Source organism: Physcomitrium patens, chromosome 10, assembly GCF_059467195.1.
Source record: "Physcomitrium patens ecotype Gransden chromosome 10, ASM5946719v1, whole genome shotgun sequence".
Lineage (NCBI taxonomy): Eukaryota > Viridiplantae > Streptophyta > Bryopsida > Funariales > Funariaceae > Physcomitrium > Physcomitrium patens.
Genome location: NC_143419.1, coordinates 13,439,079 through 13,459,408, shown reverse-complemented (window position 1 = coordinate 13,459,408; position 20,330 = coordinate 13,439,079). Strand labels below are relative to the sequence as shown.

General features: G+C 42.6%; 2 protein-coding genes across 5 annotated transcripts; both read right to left on the bottom strand.

Annotated features, from left to right (window-relative positions):
* Positions 1 to 604: 604 nt before the first annotated feature.
* Positions 605 to 7,341, bottom strand: LOC112287982 (protein TPLATE). The gene is made up of 11 exons (XM_024531692.3): positions 6,340 to 7,341; positions 5,559 to 5,870; positions 4,892 to 5,375; positions 4,587 to 4,756; positions 4,112 to 4,284; positions 3,780 to 3,968; positions 3,170 to 3,464; positions 2,828 to 2,950; positions 1,996 to 2,463; positions 1,659 to 1,892; positions 605 to 1,417 (listed from the first exon to the last, which is right to left on the bottom strand). The coding sequence occupies exons 1-11, from the start codon at positions 7,150 to 7,152 to the stop codon at positions 1,172 to 1,174; spliced, it is 3,507 nt and encodes a 1,168-aa protein (XP_024387460.1). The 5' UTR covers positions 7,153 to 7,341; the 3' UTR covers positions 605 to 1,171.
* Positions 7,342 to 7,684: 343 nt separating this feature from the next.
* LOC112287382 (uncharacterized) lies at positions 7,685 to 17,159 on the bottom strand. Of its 4 annotated transcripts, XM_090253795.1 has the most exons (20): positions 15,676 to 15,815; positions 15,411 to 15,516; positions 15,061 to 15,265; positions 14,479 to 14,688; positions 14,059 to 14,236; positions 13,556 to 13,695; positions 13,026 to 13,320; positions 12,791 to 12,865; positions 11,708 to 12,601; positions 11,300 to 11,400; positions 10,793 to 10,937; positions 10,486 to 10,554; positions 10,188 to 10,295; positions 9,769 to 9,814; positions 9,166 to 9,680; positions 8,982 to 9,061; positions 8,723 to 8,858; positions 8,440 to 8,635; positions 8,234 to 8,316; positions 7,685 to 8,028 (listed from the first exon to the last, which is right to left on the bottom strand). In XM_090253795.1, the coding sequence occupies exons 2-20, from the start codon at positions 15,436 to 15,438 to the stop codon at positions 7,918 to 7,920; spliced, it is 3,615 nt and encodes a 1,204-aa protein (XP_090109921.1). In that variant the 5' UTR covers positions 15,439 to 15,516; positions 15,676 to 15,815; the 3' UTR covers positions 7,685 to 7,917. The 4 variants fall into 4 exon arrangements, with proteins under 4 accessions (XP_090109921.1, XP_090109920.1, XP_073392716.1 ...); XM_090253794.1 differs by lacking the exon at positions 15,411 to 15,516 and having other exon boundaries at positions 15,676 to 17,159; XM_073536615.2 differs by lacking the exons at positions 10,188 to 10,295; positions 15,411 to 15,516 and having other exon boundaries at positions 15,676 to 17,159.
* Positions 17,160 to 20,330: the final 3,171 nt, after the last annotated feature.

Sequence of the window (20,330 nt, the reverse complement as noted above, 5' to 3'; positions counted from 1 at the left end):
CCTAAGATTTTTCATGAATATGCTGAACTTCAGGATATCTTTGAAAAATTATTCCTCCGAAAATTTTGTGGTCACAAGTATGAATTGTGTCTAGCTCAAGTCTTACTATACCATTTGGGCAACATCAATTTTTCTTTTTCTTTTTCAACTTTGAATGTTGTGATCTCGTACATGCAATGACATCACCACCTAAGATATAAAAGACTTCTTAATATGAGTTAGGAACACGATCTTATAATTAAAAGTATTGAAAATGCTTTAGATTTTTTTTTTGAAAGAAAACTATTTCAAGTAAATTATTTCAAGTAAACTTGCAAAATGAAAGATGGAATGGTATCAGCAATTGGTGGCAATCTAACATTTCACATAAACATTAAGCCTGTCCTCTTCAACGATTTACCACCTTTCTATTTTACTGCTGAATTATGTTTCTGAGTAGCACAATCACTCCACATTTACGCCACAATACCTAATAAACGTATTGGACAAGATCAATAGAAGTCAATTTTATGGGAATTCTCCGCAATCATCATCAATGGATATGTTCTGGAGTCAGATAACTACCTCAATCTAATGCTATATCAGTCACCATTTATTTTGAATATATGCTAAATTCTCAACTTTATTTCAATAGATTCTAGGTGGACCCTGAATAGTTAAGGGAAACATGCTATGCAGGAAGCTCGCGATTAAAGTATCCAACCTACCATTTATTCAAAAAGATAATGCTTTCCCATTACTACGATATCACAATCTACAATCGCAGGTCTAGAGACGACTTTATTACTTCGATAAATCCTGCATTTAGAAGTAAATTGATGAGGTGGAAACCCTTCACCTTTCGCCCTAAAATGATCGAATCACTTGCATGTTGGCCTTCCTAAAGTAGACATGCATTTTTACATGAGTTGGACGAGTTCTCAAACTGGGCATGCCTGCCAAGCTTGAACTTGTATGCCTCAGGTAAGAAGCCAAAACTCTTATGGTAACATCAAACAATCCTAACTTAATGGCTGCTCTTCATGCCTATTCAAAACCTTTGCAACCATATATGGACATTATGAACACTGCAACACTTCCTCAAATTTCTAAATTTTGATAATACGGCCTAAATTTACAATTAAACTACCAGCTCATTCACGATACTTTGAAAAGAAATGAGAAGTCCAGTTTACATGGCTTGCTGACGGAAGACCTGCCATTCATGAAGCACAGCAGATTGCAATGCACGGTGCTCCATCTCTTCAGGAGAGGGAGGAGCGAGAGTGGATGGTCTCTTCTTTGGTTTGGTTTCGAGGCCTGGTAGCAAGCTATCGTCTTCTTCTTCAGGTTCAGGTTCAGGCTCAGGCTCTTTAGGCTTGGCTCTAATTATTGCTAGGAGCTCAATTAATCTCTTCAGTTTTTCTTGAGCTGCGGCCTGATACAAGCAACGTCATGGTGGGGTAAGCGTTCCAAAGTTGAGGAACCATGGCAAAAAAGACGATCGAAGCAAGATCATGATTTCGACACAAAATTATAAAATGGTTTCGATGTATGACTGGAAAGAAAATGAGACCAGCAGATCTCGCACTCGTCAAAAGACAATTCAGAAAGACTGCGACCGGAAACCTACTGTAGAGACATGCGGACAATTAAAAGCCAGTATTCATATTACTAACCTGCACTTCAGCATCAGAAACCACTCTGACAGCACAATCTGTCAGATCGTCGAGCCAGCTCTGCACATCAGCGGTGATTTCATCCACTAATGTACCAGATGATGACCGTATCACAAATTTGCAAACCATCGTCCTCGTTTCTTCCCCAAGGTCCACATCCCCACTAACTTCACTCACGCCAAATATCATCATACCTACCAAGTCGCCATACCAAGTCTTGGCTGCATAACAAATCTGCACAAGAAGATCCTTATTCAGACAATTTAAGGGAATGAAATGGAGGTTCTGTTCGTACTACTAGAAGAATCTCCAGAACATATCCATTGAGAACATTTACCTGAAATCCCGCCACTGTGCGCAGAACATGAGAACAAACTTTATGGAACGGTTTAGACGACAAAGCTTTAAGCCCAGTGAGAATTGGTAGAACTGCAGGTTCCATATACCCTCCAGACACAGTTGCTGTTTTTCGTCCTTCACCCTCGTACACATAACCCCCAGTAAATTCTGCTATAGCTGGGAGACTTGGCCAGAGTCTGAAGAACTCTACAGGTGAAAGAGCATGCGGAAGTAAAATTTCTATGAGAGGAAGCCAGTATGATCCACACCGCAACACCACTGGTTCTCCATACTCAGTCGTAACCGTTTTACGTAGACGACCATGAGTTCCCTCTACTGGGGCATCTACCTCTTCTCCATTGGCTACTCCTACCCCACCAAAGAATGGGTAATAGAGAATCTGTACGGACAGGGAGCACCGCTCAAACCGCGAAATTCCAACCGTAACACTGCATGAGACTGGTGTCTGCAAGAACAGCAAAAGTTAGCAATTGCGATGATTCGGAGTCCAACTGTTACTTAGCAGAGATATGATGCAGATATTAGATGTCAGATTATGCTAATGTTTTGGGACTATCTCCAATTTTATATCCTATGATAAAACTCAATGTCAAAATATCATCAGATAGTAATGGAGCGCAATGAAGGCCAGTAATGAACTACCATGACCTTCTAACCCCTCAATTCTAGATGTGGAACATTACATGGTCTCCTAAGGCCTCGCTCGCATTTAGCACCTTCCCAGTGAAGGGCAACAAGGGATACCTTATTGTACGAATATCCCACAACTTCAAAACCCTTTGAGGTTGAGATCGCTGATTAAGACATACCTGGGAGTGGAGCATTTGAAGTTGCCGGACACCCTGGGGAGAACCGTCCATAAATCGTAGGGCACCAATTAAACCCACCCGTACATCAACTCGCTTGAGTTCTTGCTCTGTCATATTGACGATCTGAAAAGGCCACAAAAGACTTGCGCGTTTAGTTCTAAAGCACCTGGTGGGTGCGTTTCAGTTTTCCTCGATTATAAAACAAAGCAGCGGTAACCAAGCCTCAACAACGAAATGAATCACTAAGTGCAAATACCAAGTCACTCATGGCATAAGAACGAGTTGGGATCATCCTCCACAAATTCATTTACTAGCTTAACTTCTTATTGAAGTCGAGGTTACCTTCAGATGCAGAGTAAGTCGTTTCTCATGAGGATCGATCAGGTGGTAAGCCTCCACGAAGCAGGGATCACTGCTGCCTGATAAAGTTACGGGTGTTGGTGGAGACTTCAAGTGCGAAAATCCAGAGGTCGCTAAACTAAGCTCACTTCGTGCAGGTCGCCAAAGGTCCTGAACAGCAGTGTGTACAAGATCTTCTAGCTTTCGGTCCTGAGCTGCTGAGTTATCAAAGTACTGGGCTGAAAGCTTATGATGTGTGAAAGGATAATCGCCGGTAGCACCTGAATTTCCTACCCACCTACAAAAAAGCAATACTGTCTGAATAAATGCACCCGTGATTTCTAGGCACTATTCCAAAACCATAGATGCACAAAGTGATTCTGACTGACCACAATCCCTTCAATATGCATGTCAGCTGACAGGTACATATCCACCAAATCCAAAAAGTACTTCAGCCTTATACAGAGAATGCCGATTCAAACAAAAATACAGCCTACACTATACCAGTGGCCATACTGATCATTCTACTGCGATCATTTACATCTTAAACCGGAATGCGTGTAATCCTTGCATCCTTCCAAGCATTTGAAAAATTATCTTTGAAATTGCTTACTTAGAATCCTGATGCTTAGCAATATATTTGAACTTCTGCAGTATTAGGCGGCACTGGTGCTTGAGCACAGAGTCGGCTAGAGTACTATTCCTGAATTCTTCAAGTTCTCTTGTCAGGAGCTGCCCAGCTCGCAAATTCCTTGCGCCTAAATGTTCAGCACAAAGTAACAGAGCCTGTGCATCCTGTAACCTGCAAAAGCAACGGTTACTTAAAAAAAAAAAAAAAAAAAAAGGACCAGAAAGATCTGATATCATTCTACAGGTGCAAATTGCGATAGTAAGCCAAAAAAACACAATGGAAAATTGTCACAAACAAAAAGAGAAGTAGACTACCTATTGGTCGAAGTTGCCGTAGAGTCGTGATTGAAGAGGACCTTGTGTATGTGATCAATGATAACATTCAAAGGATCCTCAGGATCATCAGCCAGCAACGGATCTAGACCCTCAAGATCAAAGTGCTCCGCCAAGGCCCATATGACACGGGCTCGCAACCTTGAAGTAGCAACCTGCACAGAGAAAATGACTCTTAAATCTCCTTCGAGGCACTAATCTGGAGAAAGTTCAAGTAACAAAATCACAACCAAATCAAATTCAATTCAGATACTTGTAGTCGATGTATTCATCAGCTCAACTTAATTATAAGCAGAAAAGCTACACGAGCTAGACTAAATGAACAAACAGGTAAAATACAATGGAAATATACTAGAAACCCCGTTTCCCACATTGTACACACTCATACCAAGAATCAAGAGCTATTTTACATGAAGACTATGGTGAAAGTAACAACTCCGTGACTTGATGCACTAACCGCATTGAGATCTTTAACAAGTTCCCGTTGAAGAGCCTGCAATCGTTTTTCTGCCAAAATTTGCTCAGGGGATGCACCATCCTTAGCTTTCTTCACACCCCCAACCGTGTCATAGATATGACATAACCGCACTAGCAGCTTCAAATAGCAGTCCATGGCATAAGTGCGACCTGCCAGAAACATAAGATTTCACTACTGCAAGCATCTCCATAGCCGAAAAACAAGAAACTCTTCACACTACCACACACAGTGCAGGGCGCAATCATATCAATCAGAAGACAATTATTTAGAGACGAATGCTGCACCTTGGCAATCCCACTTGACGCAAGGCCTGCAAACCTCCACTACTTCCAGAGCTGATTGGGTCCAGTTCATAGCTCCAGACCCCGTACCATAAGTTACGGCTCCTATAACACGGCTCTCAGTATCCTGAGATTTTAAGCGCGGCAGAGGGACAGACAGCTGGAAACAGCTCTCAACTAGACAGGCAACCAATTCTTCTCGAAAAAGACCTTCACTCTGGATCCTTCGCTCTGATCCTCGCTCATTTCCTCCCTTATTTATGGAGGTTTCAAGAGAGATGCTTGTCATTTCCTCCCTTATTTTTGACTCCTCAAATAGTGAAGCTATATTCGTGTTCTGTAACGGTTTTTGACCACTTCTAACGCTTCCCTTCGCAAAAAGGTCCACACACAGTGCAGTTCGGCAGATACAGGCGAGAGCATGCATGCGATCCGCTTCAACTCTTAGATTCCTTACCATTAGAAGAAGACGTTTGAAAAGTGACACCTGCAGTGTCACGTGAAGCACATAAGCAATCTATTGAACTTCATACACAGCTCTCTCTCTGTGTGGGAGTAGGTGATTCAAACAAAAAAAAAAGATCAGCAATAAGCGAAGCAGAAAACACGGATCATTAAAAAGAGGGCATGGAAGATATCAGTGTACTTCTCAAATTACTGGAAGTCGAACCTGCAAGTGAAGGTCCAAGAGTTGAAGATTTTTCACGACTGCACGAACGATGCTCTCTCGCCCTGCATTAAACTCCTGTCGATCCCATAGCGTGAGTAGTGCAGTGATTGGTGCCGATGCCCACTCAGGCTTTCCTCCTGGCACATCTGCCAAGGAAAGGAGGTTCACACTAACCTCATAAACTAAAGCTGGGTCAAGTACAAATAAGTAAGGCATAAGGTGGGAAACCACGTCCGAAATTCCAAGAATGTTCTCGGCATTGTCTCTCTGCATTACTGCCCTTCGAGACCTCACATGATTCCCCGACAGCATCTGTTCCACCAGAACCATGGTTAGCAGGATCAATACGAAGAACAATCGAAAACAAGAGACGCGCAGCATCTTCGAGGACCACTTGCGAATGACAGATCCTAATGGACCTCCTAGTAAGGCACTCTTTACTGAACAACAATACTGTCCCAGTTCATAAATCTTTGATGCCATAAATTTGTGAACCACTGAAATTCGCAGCTTCTTGTCACATTTGTGTAGACCTTTACTAGCCCGAACATTCAATCCTCATGTAGCAGTACTCATGGTTTGACATTCTTTCGGCTTCGAGGTTAAGCCAGCATTGATGTAAGAGATCTGACTCTATGTGAATGGCAAACTAGCAATGATGACAGAGAGCTTCGATTTTTCATGGTTAGTTACTGCTCCACTTGATGACACAAGGGTCTGCGTCGACTAATAGGAAATGATTGGAATTGTTTTAACCACGAAGGTGAAGATTAATACTTGCCTCCATTTCCTCTACCATTCCGGTAGCCACGGCCTTAGCTGAGAAAACAAGCGGGTAAACAGACGATCGAAAGCTCTCGAGTGTTAAAACCTTGGCACGGGCCCTCAGCAAATCGGCCTTTTCCCACACAAATCTGCACATGGCCGCAACCCAGCCGGAGCGAATGGCAACGGCATCTTCCGTGGGCACAAGCTTGTCACCCGCTAGCCTGCTCATCCTCTTAGTACTAAACTCCAGGAAGAGGCGCCCGACGCCTTCGTATGCAATCCTCGCCACGGCGTCGTAGGGATGGAGCATGGTTTCACCGAGCTGCCGCCACCATAATGACACTTTCTCCAGCAATGGGGCGCTCGACACGCAGAGGTTGACAAGATCGTCCCGAGCAAGCAAGCACCCGAGCGTCTCGATTATCGCATACCTCAAATTCGGGTTGTCGCTTAAAATGCAATTAGAAATCTTGTCGCTGCAATCGATGATAAAATTCCCAAGTCGCCAAGATGGAATTGCGGATATGAAGGAAACTGCCGCGGCTGTGACGTCCGAGTCCGGAAAATCGAAATCATTAAGAATGCCGCGACACACGACCTCCCACTGCTCTGCGGTCAGGCGCGTGCACCTGACTAAGTCGAAGGCCAGCTTCTTACACACCGCACTTGCGGGGCTAGCAATTACCTCATCGCAAGCGGAGCTCGCAATAGAGGAGATGTCTTTCCCTGACGCCGCTTGCTGCAGCGCCAGCAGTAGCGCGTTCGCTTGCCGCACCCCATCGTTGGAGGCGAGCTCCGTCCGAATCCCTGCAAACACATGATCCATCGAATTCTTCCCTCCACCCAATCTCTCCAAACCCTTCACTCATCTCCCACTCCACAATCCACTCCAGAATCCTCACCCGAACTTCACCCACGCCCTTTCCCCTCTCGCTGCAATCTTTCAAGGTTGCCTGTGTATATCCTAATCCTAACCCTAACTCCAAACCTCCTCTAACACAAACCTTCAGGAATCAATTTCACAAGAGAGATGACGAAAAACTCCCTCGTCTATACTGACGCTACAGAACCCTCATCCAAAACCCATTTGACTTAGTCGCTTTTCCGGCAACTTCTTGACGTCGGGATTCCCTCTGAATTAACCTCAAAAGTGGTACGCAAGCTACTTTTGCGCAGTTGCGATGTTTCGTTAACATGACTGTTATTTATAACTCGCCATATAAACACTCTCAATTTGCCGTGCTTTGAATCTTCAGATGAGGGTGCTTGATACTGAGCTGGCGAATTCATCGACATTCTGTACTCAATATGACATTCTTCACACTCGACAGGGAAGTCGATCGATCACAATAATGAAATATGGTTGCAGACAATTTGTAAAAAAATATCATGAATGAATGAATGAATGAATTACAGCCCTTGCGGGAGAGAACTAATGGCCTAATTATGGTACTACTACTGCTTCTTGCAGCTGAGAGAAACCACACTGAATTAGCTCGGCCGAACCACATGAGCTATCTGTTTACTTCATTAACCTCTTGTAGAACTAAAATTAGAAGTACAGAGCAATGGATCATCCCAAAATGAAAGTTTAAGTGACACTGCTGCGGACGTTGAGAATCAAGTCGTGAAGTTCGGGGAATGTCTGCACCAGGAGCATCTCCAAGAGGCCGTAAGTCAGCTGCTTCACACAAACGGTAGACTGCATCACCCACATACCCCATTCAGATAGAAAGGTTAATATCTGCTAGTCTGTAAAACCATGGCATTCATTGGCACCCGAGATGTACATGCTACAGCTACAGAATGTTACGTGGGGCTACTCTGAAAGGATGTTGTACTAAGTTAAAGTCATGAACAGGAATTCGCAGTTGAAATTATCAATCATTCCCTGGTTGAAGAGAAACCTGAGAGAAATAATAAATATCTTTTGCGCATCTTGTATACTGCTTCTTGCCAATAAGGCTCACAAGAGGGGTGGGTGCTTTTTCTGCAGGATAATGAAACACTATTGGTGAGAACCTCGAGAAACTTGAGCCCTTTGATTTTCAGTCAATTGGTGGTGAGCAGACTTCAAAAGCAAAGAATTCATGAATAAGGGGTATTTGCTTACCCAGAATAGTCTCGCGCACAATGCTAGCCCGTCTTGCAGCCTCGAGTCGGTATTCAAAACAGTTGGTGGGGGGGCGTTGCTGCCATTCGTAGCCTGCTTCTACCACCTCATGCCCTGTGCTTTCCAGTATTGCAGCACTTGCTGCCGGCAGGTTTCTGGGGTGCTTTGTGACAAAAATACCGTCTGGCCATAATATCTACAATGACAACATTCACATGATGAAAAAATGTCCTACGCGTGGATAGTTCAAACTAAGTGTCAAAGATTAGGAGACAAGACTCACCTCTCTCACCCACTGAATCCCTGATGCTACCACCTCTTCTCGGCGCAACCACTGGATCCTCCCCAGCAGCCAGTCGTCAATAGCATCACCCATTCCAAGCTGCAGAATTTGCTTCGCTATCCACAATACCTGTCTCCTGAAAAACAATCAATTCACAGCAATGATCAGTAGATGGTTGATCCATGAGGAGGACACACAGAAATGACGAAGCTAATTGTTAAATAACACCAAATCGAAATCTCACGGATTAACGAAGTACCTGATCCAACCCCGGCCTTGGAGCTGGAAAATAAGATCCACCAAGTTGAGAAGCGGCACACTCACTTTCGGTGGATACCACTGCAAGAGCCATGTGTACCTATTAAAAACGTCAAACAGATCCAGTGATTTTCATTAAGCGAACAACAGAACTAAGCACATTTAAGTGGAGTTCTTGAGACTACCTCTTGAGGAATAACCAGATCGTCTGCAACTGTTTCAGAAGCGTAGGATTCAACGGGTGAGTGCCCATCTGAAAACGTCCCCTCCAGTCGGCTGCCAAGGAAGCGGTTATCTAAGCCAGAGAAAAAAGGAAGTGGCCCCGTCTTCAACGCTTCAGTGTCCGAAGAATCTAGATGAACATCACTATCTGATTGCCACCCAAGCGATCCCAACCCAGGCACGTTTGCTCCAAAGGCTCCTCCATACTCATCCCCTGAAACTGAGGCTCCTGTGGGTTTTTCACTAAGTTCACCATCGGTTAGGTCGGGTGTTGTCAAAGGAGCATGAAGTCTTGAAGCAAAATTTCCATATGTCAATTCCCGAGTATCTTCAAAAGCAACTGCGTCGCTCATATCTGCACAACTTGTAGGAAGCCTTTGCCGTATCCCCGTTGTGGCAGTTTTGATCACCCCAGAGATATCATCTGATACTCCACGAATCTGGCGAACCATGTCGTCTACTGCATCGTCCACATTCACTGCAACCAGCAAGTTTTCTTTTGTGAGCGAGATAGGCATATAGCAGCATCCAGCAAGAAGGATGAGGAAAATAAGTAGGTGCTTTACCGGCTAATGTCTTGATCATAGAAACAGAATTGTCGTGTGTGTAGTGCTGGAGATGAAACCACACATCGAGGTCAGTTAGTATTTAAGATTTACAAAAGAACTGAAAAAAAATTATATAAATCTGAAAAGATAGACATGTCGCATTCTAAACCACCAAGATGACTAGTACGAAATATGAGAAGACATTTCGAAAATAAAATGTAAAAAAGAAAAAAGAAAAAAGAAAGAAAATGGACAAATCATAGACAGAGGAAAATAAAGCTTGAATTCATCAAGAATTCTAGCAAGACAGATGTACAACACATACCACGTGGCATGTTCACACTTAAGAGGAGACAATCAATAACATGAGTGACCGTGCCAATTCACGATCACTACATCACCAGACTTTGCCAGGTCCAACAGTAGATCTCACATACTAAGAGTCTGTTACGATTCTGGTCATAATTGGACGACTCAGCCACGTTGATGTGGAACCACTTCAACCAAAAAAAATACCGCTTTTCGGATTTTGGAAAAAGCTTAACCTACAGTTGAAGTCATATACAGCTTCAAATGTATACATCAATTCGTGACGGGTTAAATAAAAGACAAAGAAAAAAGACGAAGGAAACCTTTGAAAAGCAACTATACGAATGAAGACCACTTCATCTACGAAGAAATATACTAGCTTAGAAATAAAATTCTAAGAAACTGTTTCTGAAGGAGGTTATGAACCTGAGAATTCAGGCTCAAAAAGTCCCATACTTCATGTAGCTCAGCAACACTTGGGATGGCTAACAAATCCTGCAGCCACAGTAATTACAGCACACAAAACATGAGACATTGAACCATTACGCCAGATGGTTAGACGAGTACAGAAAATGTTTCAAAACAGAGCTAGCATTGTATGATGAAGATCAGAAATGCAACAATCCAAGTTAAAGAGCGAACATCATTGGGATACCAAATTGTCTACTTTCAAATTAGTGCATAGGAGCGTTTCTACGAGAGAAAGTTTTCAAATAGGGGCCGACATAATTACTTTCAAGTACTTGTCAAGGAGGGTGCAGCGCTCGCGGACAAAAGTACTGTCAAGGCTTGAAGAAAGGAACCTCTTTGGAGGTAGGGTAAGATTATAGTATGGCATATCTTTCAAACGCCTATGCAACTGCTCAAAGTTTCGAAACCTACACCGCAAGAAAACCAAGTCAGTCACCGAGTCGTGTACAATCATTGAGCACCCTATGATCTTGAAAAAGGAATATAACCATACGTAAAATCAATTCATATCCATTGCAATCTTATGCTATATCATAGTTATAACCAAGTCTGCAGAATGCTATTCAGTCGAGTTTCTCTAAATTTTCTTTGCTGAGTGTGTATATTTAAGTCCACAATATATACATTTCAGACCACATATAGTTGTATCATCCAGCAAATAAGTGCTTTAATGCACTTAAATATCAGCTAGAAAACTTCTTTGAACCCCAAAAATTTATGATTTCCATTCAAGAATCTATTAGCCCTTTTAATCGCTGCCAAACCGTACCTTCTTTGAATTTGCCAGGTGCGATTTTCAGTGTCTTTCACCTGGATTATATATACAGCAAAGGTCCTTGATCCAATTTTCTCGAAATGAGCCACTAATACCTGCACAATACCCCAAGATATTAATAAATACACATCATCAGGTCCTGATGATAAAGAACGAGGATTCCACATTAGACACATATGATCAAATTTTTTGTTCGAGCAGTACTACATTCATCCTAAGATCAAATTGGTTGAAAAATGATTAACATCTTACGGGGGACAGGAAGATGAAGTAGAACACAATTTCAATAGCCTATTTAACTTGACAGCTGAAAAATGTGAAGTGGTTTTGGTGCTCCAATAATACATATCATTCATGTTTATGGTATGCAACTCACAGGAATGCCAGAAATTTGGGTCTTACCCGACAATGCAGCATGCTTAGCGGTGTTTGCATCACTATGGCATCAACATCAGCATGTACTGGAGGCCGAGACGGATCCGGCATCGGAGATTTCCTTGAACTTCTCCAACGTCCATACGACTCCGAGGCAGAACTTCTAGCCGGAGAAGTGTCTTCAGCATTCACCAAAGGAGTCAGACCCTGCGATGATCCCCCTTCTAGACCATTCCACCCATCCAATATCCCTCCACTGCTTTTGGTCTTACGATGAGACAGTATCTTCACCGCTTTCCTTAACCTCTGCGACGATAAGCCTGGCCTGTAGTGGTGCCTGGATCTTGGTGACTGCCCACTAGTTTCCGCTTTCGGTTGACTGATTCTACTAGAACTATCTAAATCTTCATTAGTGCCAAGCCTTTCAAATTCTGGACCTCTAGGACTGCTGCCATCAGTAACATTATTTGGGTTGCCCATCGACTGAAAATTTGGATGGGGAGTTCCTAAAGTAGAGAAGCCTATCCCAGGTAAAAGCTTATCCCCCTCTTTTGAGTCCCCAAACAAGAGTGCTCCATTCGACTCAATGACGTTCTTATCTTTAATCGGCAGTGCCGAGGCGTCTAAATGGTAGTCATCTACTTCCATACGTATGGGAGAGGCAACTGTGTCCTTGGAATTGAGCTCTTCATTCATACACATTTCCTGACCTGAAAGTACCTCACTGGAAATGTCTACCTCCACTGGAATAGGTGCTAGTGAATTAGTGGCAGGGTCTTTGATACCTGCTGGTACGGGCATCGCAGGCGTAGTGATTGTTTCAATTTCTCGCTTTTTATAATCTCGACCTTTGGTCCAAAGATTGTCCAGATGCTCTGGAGCTAGAGCTTGAACTCGCCTTTGAGTCACTGCGTCAAGAGCCTGCCATGAAAATGAAAAGAACGAGATGAGACATGCGCAGAGTAAAGACACCTTGATTATGTTCAAAAGGTCGTTTTGATCCTCTCAAATACATAAAAATACCTTCATGTCTCATTTGGGAGATTCAGAACCATCAACTTTGCAAAATTATGTGAAGTCTGAAAATGGTAACCGATTCCCATAGAATACCTGGGGCCCGCTGCCAGGGGGGGGAGGTCCCACTTCCTTCATGGTGTCGGGAATGAATTGTTCAGTTCCTTTTGCCTGGTTGGTTTTTAACATGCATTCCAGAGTTAGTAAGTTTCACCTCTCCCACATTATTAGCATAAGTGCGCGAGAGCATGATAGTATAGCAAATCATTTCACAGAACTGTACCCACACATCAAAAGGCCCATCAACATATCCAGCATGCATGCACGCTACCTCTTTCACAGGCTTTATAGCATATGGTGGCTGACTTTGAGTAGAACCTTCAACATCTCCTATTGCCTTTACATGTTTTTTCTTTTTCTTCAAGGGGTTGATTTCTGACACAACTTGCTTCGGGCTACGAGGTAAGCGGCTCAGTCCAATTGTTTCATGCCCAGATACAGATGTTCTCTTCTGAGAAGTGGGATCAGAGACGCGCTGTTGTGTGGGTCCAGATGCCTTTTCACTGCCCTGACGTTCCTTTTCCGTTGAAGCAATTACTAGAGATTCGATAAGTTCATTGATATACCTAAAGCAAACAACCCCTAAATCAAACAAGTAACCGGCAAGAAATAAAGGACAGGCATTCAAAAGAGTTACGGAGGACAAATCGAGAAGCCACCACTGCGTCATGAAGCGGTGGAAGATGAAAATTGAACTAAAACCAGATATACACAAATCTTCACAACAAAACATCTTAATGAAACGACATGCAACGCTATAATGAGTTGGCAAAGAGCTTTACGGCCCTGGAGAACACCTACCCAGGAGTCGCAAAGTTAAGGACAGGTCGTAGCACAGCACAAGCTAGCAGCTCTCGGGCTAAAGTCCTTAACAAACGACAGTGTGAATCCTGTCGTTTCAGCACTAATGCAACTATCCCTCCAGTCAGCTTTTTCAATACCTGAAAACATACGAGGTATTCAGCTGCAAAATAAATAGGAATTAATGCCACAAAGCTGAAGCATCTCTAAATAGAATGCACACCAAGAAAGAGTTAGGATTCCTAAATATCTGTAAATAGGGTGCAAACACCCAATATGGCAAGAACCTCTACCTTAATGCTTAAATTAACTTATGGGACTTAACAATTTGTGGAACTGGTACCTCAGAATACGATGCGGGATAGACAGTCATTCAAAACTATACCATAACAAAATATAATATCTCATTACACTCAACTCTAGAAGCATCAAGCAATAAGTCTTTCATGTTACGCAAGATTTCTCTTTGCCCTGAATTAAAATTTGCATAATAATATACGAACCTTGTATTCAGCTTCATCTGAAACAAGAGCTGGGTGCAACTTGCGGGAGGTCATCATAGCAAACTTTAACTTCTCATCCCTCTCTTCGATAGACAATGATGCGATTATGTCAGGTCCGATCTTGGATTTCATTTGCCGATAAAGTTCGAAATGAGTCCCGACCAGTTCCACCACATCTCTGCAGCATGATGTGGACAAATGCGGTTGACTACGTAAACAAAACTTGACACATGATGTTCTGCTCTCCTATACCACTAAAATCCCACAACATGTGTATAGACTAATTCGCTGCTGGAATACCCAGATCTTGTTCAGATGCGGAACAACTAGAAAATACCATGAATACCAGTCTATGATATTATGTAAGATGTATACAGATTCAATAGCAGCGCACAGAACCTATGGTTGGCAGAACCTTACCTTGATAGTAGAGTGACCAGATCCACACGTTTCGCACGATGAGCAACCTCAGCAATCACGCCATTCAAGAGAATCCGTAATTCTTCAGGAGCCTCTTGATCAGGGGTAATGGAAGAATACCAGAGACTAGTAATAAACTCATCAATTACACACCTTGTAAGCTCATCCACTGCTTTCTCCACCACAAGTGAGTCAATCTGGCGGCGCCATCTGAAAGTGTGAGCACTATTTGTCAAGAAACTTTATTTAATTTTAAAACAACATCCCCCCTGGATTTCTTTGATAACAATTAACTTCTTGCTGAGTTCTTTCCCAATTGAAAACGACCTACAATCAGGTTAGCTCGGAAAAATCATCTTCTTAACATACATGAAGACGAAAAGCAAAGAAAAACGAGAGAGAGAGAGAGTACACTGAACTGTAAGCAAAATCGTTTTTGCATATAAGTAAATGTTGTCAGATATGATAGTCATTCCATTACAACAAATAGCCGAGGCAAATTTGTTAATAAATACCAAAACAATTGATACGAGAAACTACACGTAGAGTACAAAAATGAGAAAGTAAAATAAGAGAACAAACCGGGTAGCCGCCACATGGGTCGGAAGTCCAGAGAGAAGGGGGTCATAATTGGTCAGCTGACGGCGGTGCTGATGCAACGCGTATTGCGGTCGACTCTGATTTATTCGAGGCCTCCAGCGAAATTCGACCTCGAAAGAAAGACGGCGTAAGGCAGCCAAGACGAGAATGGAAACAGGCAGATTGATCCATACCGAACTGCTGGTCACTGCACCACGACCGCATAAACACAAAAAAAAATTACAATTAGCAAGCGAAGGTCCTAACGAGATGTGAGAAAAATCGTGTTCTAATGAGAAACTATGTAATCACATGGCAGTTAAATATTGCAGCAATTTGACAGGAATAACAACCAGCATTCCGATCAGCAAAGGAAGTCATCAGAAACAGCAACAGTGCGCTGACACCATTTCACGGTCTCCTTGGTTAAAATCCCAAGTGAAGGGAATTTCCCAGCACCTGATTGATAAATTCCACCCAATAGTTTGAAAGGAGTGCACTATTTGATAATAAATCAACAAGTCAACATGAACAGATCTATCTGCAGAATATGTTCACCAAGTGATCAGAACATGATCCTTCATGAAGAACCGAGTTGTAAATGAAGAGTAGGCATACATGACATAACGTAAGCAACAATGAGCACCAAAATTGCCACCAGAATTGTCCGCCGTTTAGCCTCCTCCAACAAATCTTTCAGCGTCTCCATGGTTAACCTGATACTCAGGTGCTCGCAGACAATGCGCAATCCACTAATCCGTGACTGCCAATCACTACATTCTGACACTAGCGCATTTCCATACAGCTACACAATGCGGAGTCCCATACTTTCTAGAGCAGACCTAATAGTTTCCAAAATCCAAAATGTCAGTCGACCCCAACTGGAAAATTGGAGGCTCAGCTATTTGCCGATCACCCAGGAGCACTTCCATGCTTGAACCAGTCACAACTGCTTCTAATTTTGCTACAAAATCCCAATCCGTCCTTTCACCATCCAATCATGACCTTGATAAAGTATTGAACCTACAAACTATTTGGACAGCTAAACCCTGTTTCAAAAATCTTCAGATAAGTTTGAATTGGAGAAGTCTTCCACGTAATAAGATAATCACAAAGAGATTCGGATCCGACAACGTTGAACTATTCCCGCTTCTTCTCGTACGAACGATTAACACCAGGGCACCAAATCGATACTTCGTGGATTCAATTACAGGAATCCGAGAACCCTTCCCAGGACGTCCCCCCTAAACTGGAATTTCAAGTTGCTTGTCTCCTTCGAGAAAGAGCCATAACCCTAATTCGAAGCCTACATTCTCGTATGAAATTTCTCACAATCCAAATCCTGCAAATTCCATCGCCAACCACATTAACGACTGCTCTTCCCACCTGCAGATTTCAGGCAATCCTTCCCAATAGCACCTGCTCTTTGACTACAGAATATCAAGTTTGGTTGCGACTCTACCCACCAATCCTCGCCCCATTTCTTACTTCAGACCCCCAAAACCTGAATCAACACTCGACGTAGAGAGTTTCCAAAGAAAAGCCCTCCTTGGGATCCGTTCCTCCTAAGACACTCGGCATGCACCCCACACAACCTAATCGCAAAAACCCTGCCCTTCATCACAAGCAACCGCTTATGTGTGAAACACCAAGGCACAACTGCTCCACAATCTCGCTTCAAACTCTACAAACTTCCTAGTTCTCCTCTATATAGCACTCTCGAACAGCTACAGTATCAAATGTAAAACTCATCATGCTCTACAGCACTAGCGTCCATCCACAAGAATCAAGCTGCGATCACGCTTCGATCACGCATTACATCTGGAGATAATCTGGCATAATTTTCCGAATGCACAACTGCGATTGCTTTAGTGGTGCCTCGATGCTCGTGAACTAATCTGTCAACAGCTTACTTTCCACCCAGCGTCGAGAATGAGCCAACACAGGGGCAAAAGCTGTGACCAAGCACTTAATTGGTAGGAGCACATCGCACAGGGCAGCTGCCCTTGGACATTTCAAATCGCGGCACTCAAAGGTGTTCAAACGTCTCAAAAGACACCTGTGCCTGAATGTTCATCGATCTTCAAACCTCGCAGCCTGCAATGCTCCACACACAATGATTTCACAGCTGTCCTTCTAGGTTGGCGGTTAGCAGCTTCCCATCCTTTTCTTCCCCTCAAATATGTTCATGGTTCATTTAAATATTTAGCGCTACAATTCTACGCTGTCTCTTCTTGTTACTTGAGTAATCCAGCAGATTTGCCACAAATTTGGACAGAAGTGTGAATGACGCTACAATTTGAAAGAATTCTTTTTATAGAAACTGCGTGCACAACTAAGTCAGTGAAGAGTCGACCAGTCCCATTGAAGTCTAAGCTTTCTTTAGTGCGGGCCACGGTAGTTCCTTAACGATCTACAGTAACCGCAAAACTGCCTATTCTTTACCTCGATTCGCTGCAAGGGTTGATGACAACACAGGTGCAACAGCCACATGATTTGTCAACGCAGTTTCGGATCCACCATGTCACTCGTGGCGAGAAGAATGGTGTGGCCCTTAAGCGTGAAGACCTCCATTGACAATAGTTTTGTTTTAGTTATCATTGATAGTTAGGATTTACGTAATAAAAATTATTTAACCATCAATAACTCGTTGTCCAACAACTTTCGATACATATTCTCGCTCCTTTGTCCCTTTATTGAAAATACCCAGCAAAAGACCTACTATATTCATTTTCAGTTGAAACCGATAAATAGGGTTCCGTAACTATGAGAGCTTTCCTCATTTTTCTTTGTCGTACTCAGTCACATTGTTGCTACAAAATTCCGAAAACAGAGAAAAATTAACTCAGCTGACTGAAGATAAGTAGATTTCCTAGTAGTTTTTCAATCTAGAAACTTGTGGTGTCCACACGACAATAAAAACTAAAAAGTTTTAATTAGCATGGACAGAATTCAAAATTGATAAGGAAAGCAGATGAGAATTAGGTGTCAACAAGTGAGAAGGTGATGAGGACTCCAGCAATAAGCAAACTGAGCTCTCCATAATATTTACTGTAGACTACAGTAATTACCATAGCTACAGTATTTAGAGTTTAGTGGAGAAGTATCGTTCATCCTCTTCTCTTTTCTCTTCTTGTATACGAGACACAACCAGATCAATAGATTTGTGTGTGTGTGAAGCTCTCTCCCCTTAGAAACCCTCTTGTGTGTATGACTTACTACTACTCTTGTGTGTATGACTTACTACTACTCTTGTGTGTGTATGACTTACTACTACTCTTGTGTGTGTGTATGACTTACTATTACTCTTGTGTCTTTCTAAACATTCTCAACAGGTTATCAGGACGACTCTCTTCTACACACTATCACAATTTATTGCTCTAGTCTTTGACTCTTCAAACCTGTGGCTACCCTTGCTCAATGTCTGCGTCTTGCTAATCTTGTTCTTCTTGCTGGCCCTTCACACATAAGCTGCTTGCTTAGAGCACTTGTTCCACTCCCTGCCTTGCTTGCTCTCAATACTTGATCCAGCCCAACTCCACCCTCTGCTTGCTCCTGCTGCGCCCCGCGCTTGCCATCGAACAAACGCCGAAATGCTGCCAAATCCACCGCTGCCACCCTGTCGTCGCTAACGCTGCCGCCCGCCGCCGTTCCCACCCTAACGCCGCTGCCACCCTGTCGTCACTAACGCTGCCGCCCGCCGCCGTCGCCGCCCTAACGCCGCTGCCGCTGTCGCCGTTGTCATCGCTAATGCTGCCGCCCGCCGCCGTCGCCGCCCTAATGCCGCTACCGCCGTCGCCGTTGTCGTCGCTGTCCGCTGCTGCCCGCCGTTGCCCGCTGCCCCCCGCTGTTGCCCGCCGCTGCCACCCTGCCGCCCTACCGCTGCCTACTGTCACCATCTTATTGCTGTTCTGCTGCCTTAATCTACAATTCTTTCTTCTTAAAATATATATATATATATATATATTATTTTTTAAATTTCAAATTTATCATTTTATTTGACTTTATATTTTAAGGTACATTTTACTCAACTTTTCTATTTGATCTTGTATTTTCTTTACAGATTTATTTATAATGAGTGCTTCAACATCTTTAACTGCTTCTACTATGGTTCCAACTATTACGAGTGCATCCCAACATTTTCAAGCTCTTTTATTTCCACCATTGACTGTGGATGGAAACAATTATCTATTATGAGCAAAAATGGCAAAAGCAAATTTATTTGCAGAACAACTCTCGGATGTCATTATGTTTGAAAAATCTCCTAGAACAAGTATTTATATACCTCTTGCTATTCGTTGGAAAGCACTTCTTTTCCTTCGTCGTCATCTTGTACCTGCATTACAACATCAATATTTGGAAATGGAAGATCCTACAGAACTTTGGAAGAATCTTAAATCTAGGTTTGATCATCAAAAGACCATTTTTTTTCCACGTGCACGTCATAATTGGACACATTTAGGTGTCTTGGATTTTCCAAATTTAAATGCTTTCAATAGTGAAATGTATAGTATTGTCTCACAATTACGATTATGTGGACAAAGCATTTCTGAAGAAGAAAAGTTTGAGAAAAGTGTCTCTATATTTCCTCCTAAATCTACTGTGCTTGCACAACAATACAAGAACATGAAATTTCAGAGTCATTCTGATCTCATGTCCTATCTACTTCTTGGGAGAAGCAAAATGAACTACTCTAATGAAATGTGGAAGCTCGTCCTATTGGAACTACAGTTCCAAAATCTCATGCATTTAATATTTCAAAGTCTAAGAAGAAATTATATAAACATGAAAAACCTGCTTATAAGTATCACGGTAGTCATAATCAAGACCATTTCTATCCATATGGAAAGAATAAACGTGTCACGGACATACTTTTGTAAGCTAGTAATTACATATACAAATAGGTAGAAGTAAGTAAAAGTAGGTAGAAATAAATTAATTCTATAGTATTTAATATGGAAGCTTCCTAGAAGCTTAATAGATGCTACTTTGACTTCATAGGTGTCTTTAATTGACTTTTTGGATTAGAAACGTGGTCAATAAGTTGGCCATGTGCCACACATGTTGTTAGCTTGAAGATCAAGCTAACTATATGGCCCACATGTAGAAAAACTTGCCTTGTAAGTCAAGGCATGTGTCCTACAAAGTCAACACATATTGGAGGTCTTATAGAATGTTGCCACGTAGCCCCTAGTTATATAGTATATATAGAGACAAGAGTGAAGCCTTCTTCACTCTTGTCAACTCCTTTCTTGCTTCCGGTCTAGTTTCAA

Bases quoted from the DNA above. Each gene is read 5' to 3' on its own strand.
- LOC112287982 (XM_024531692.3), bottom strand. From the start codon at position 7,152: ATGGATCATGTGTTTGCAGGGATTCGGACGGAGCTCGCCTCCAACGAT. The intron at 4,285-4,586 runs GTTAGTGCATCA...TTCTCTGTGCAG, and splicing joins TTGTTAAAGATCTCAATGCG to GTTGCTACTTCAAGGTTGCG. The intron at 3,465-3,779 runs GTAAGCAATTTC...GCTTTTTTGTAG, and splicing joins GCTAAGCATCAGGATTCTAA to GTGGGTAGGAAATTCAGGTG.
- LOC112287382 (XM_090253794.1), bottom strand. From the start codon at position 15,766: ATGGAGACGCTGAAAGATTTGTTGGAGGAGGCTAAACGGCGGACAATT. The intron at 12,866-13,025 runs GTAGCGTGCATG...AAAACCAACCAG, and splicing joins CTATAAAGCCTGTGAAAGAG to GCAAAAGGAACTGAACAATT. The intron at 10,296-10,485 runs GTTCATAACCTC...CTTCAACTGTAG, and splicing joins TTTTGAGCCTGAATTCTCAG to GTTAAGCTTTTTCCAAAATC.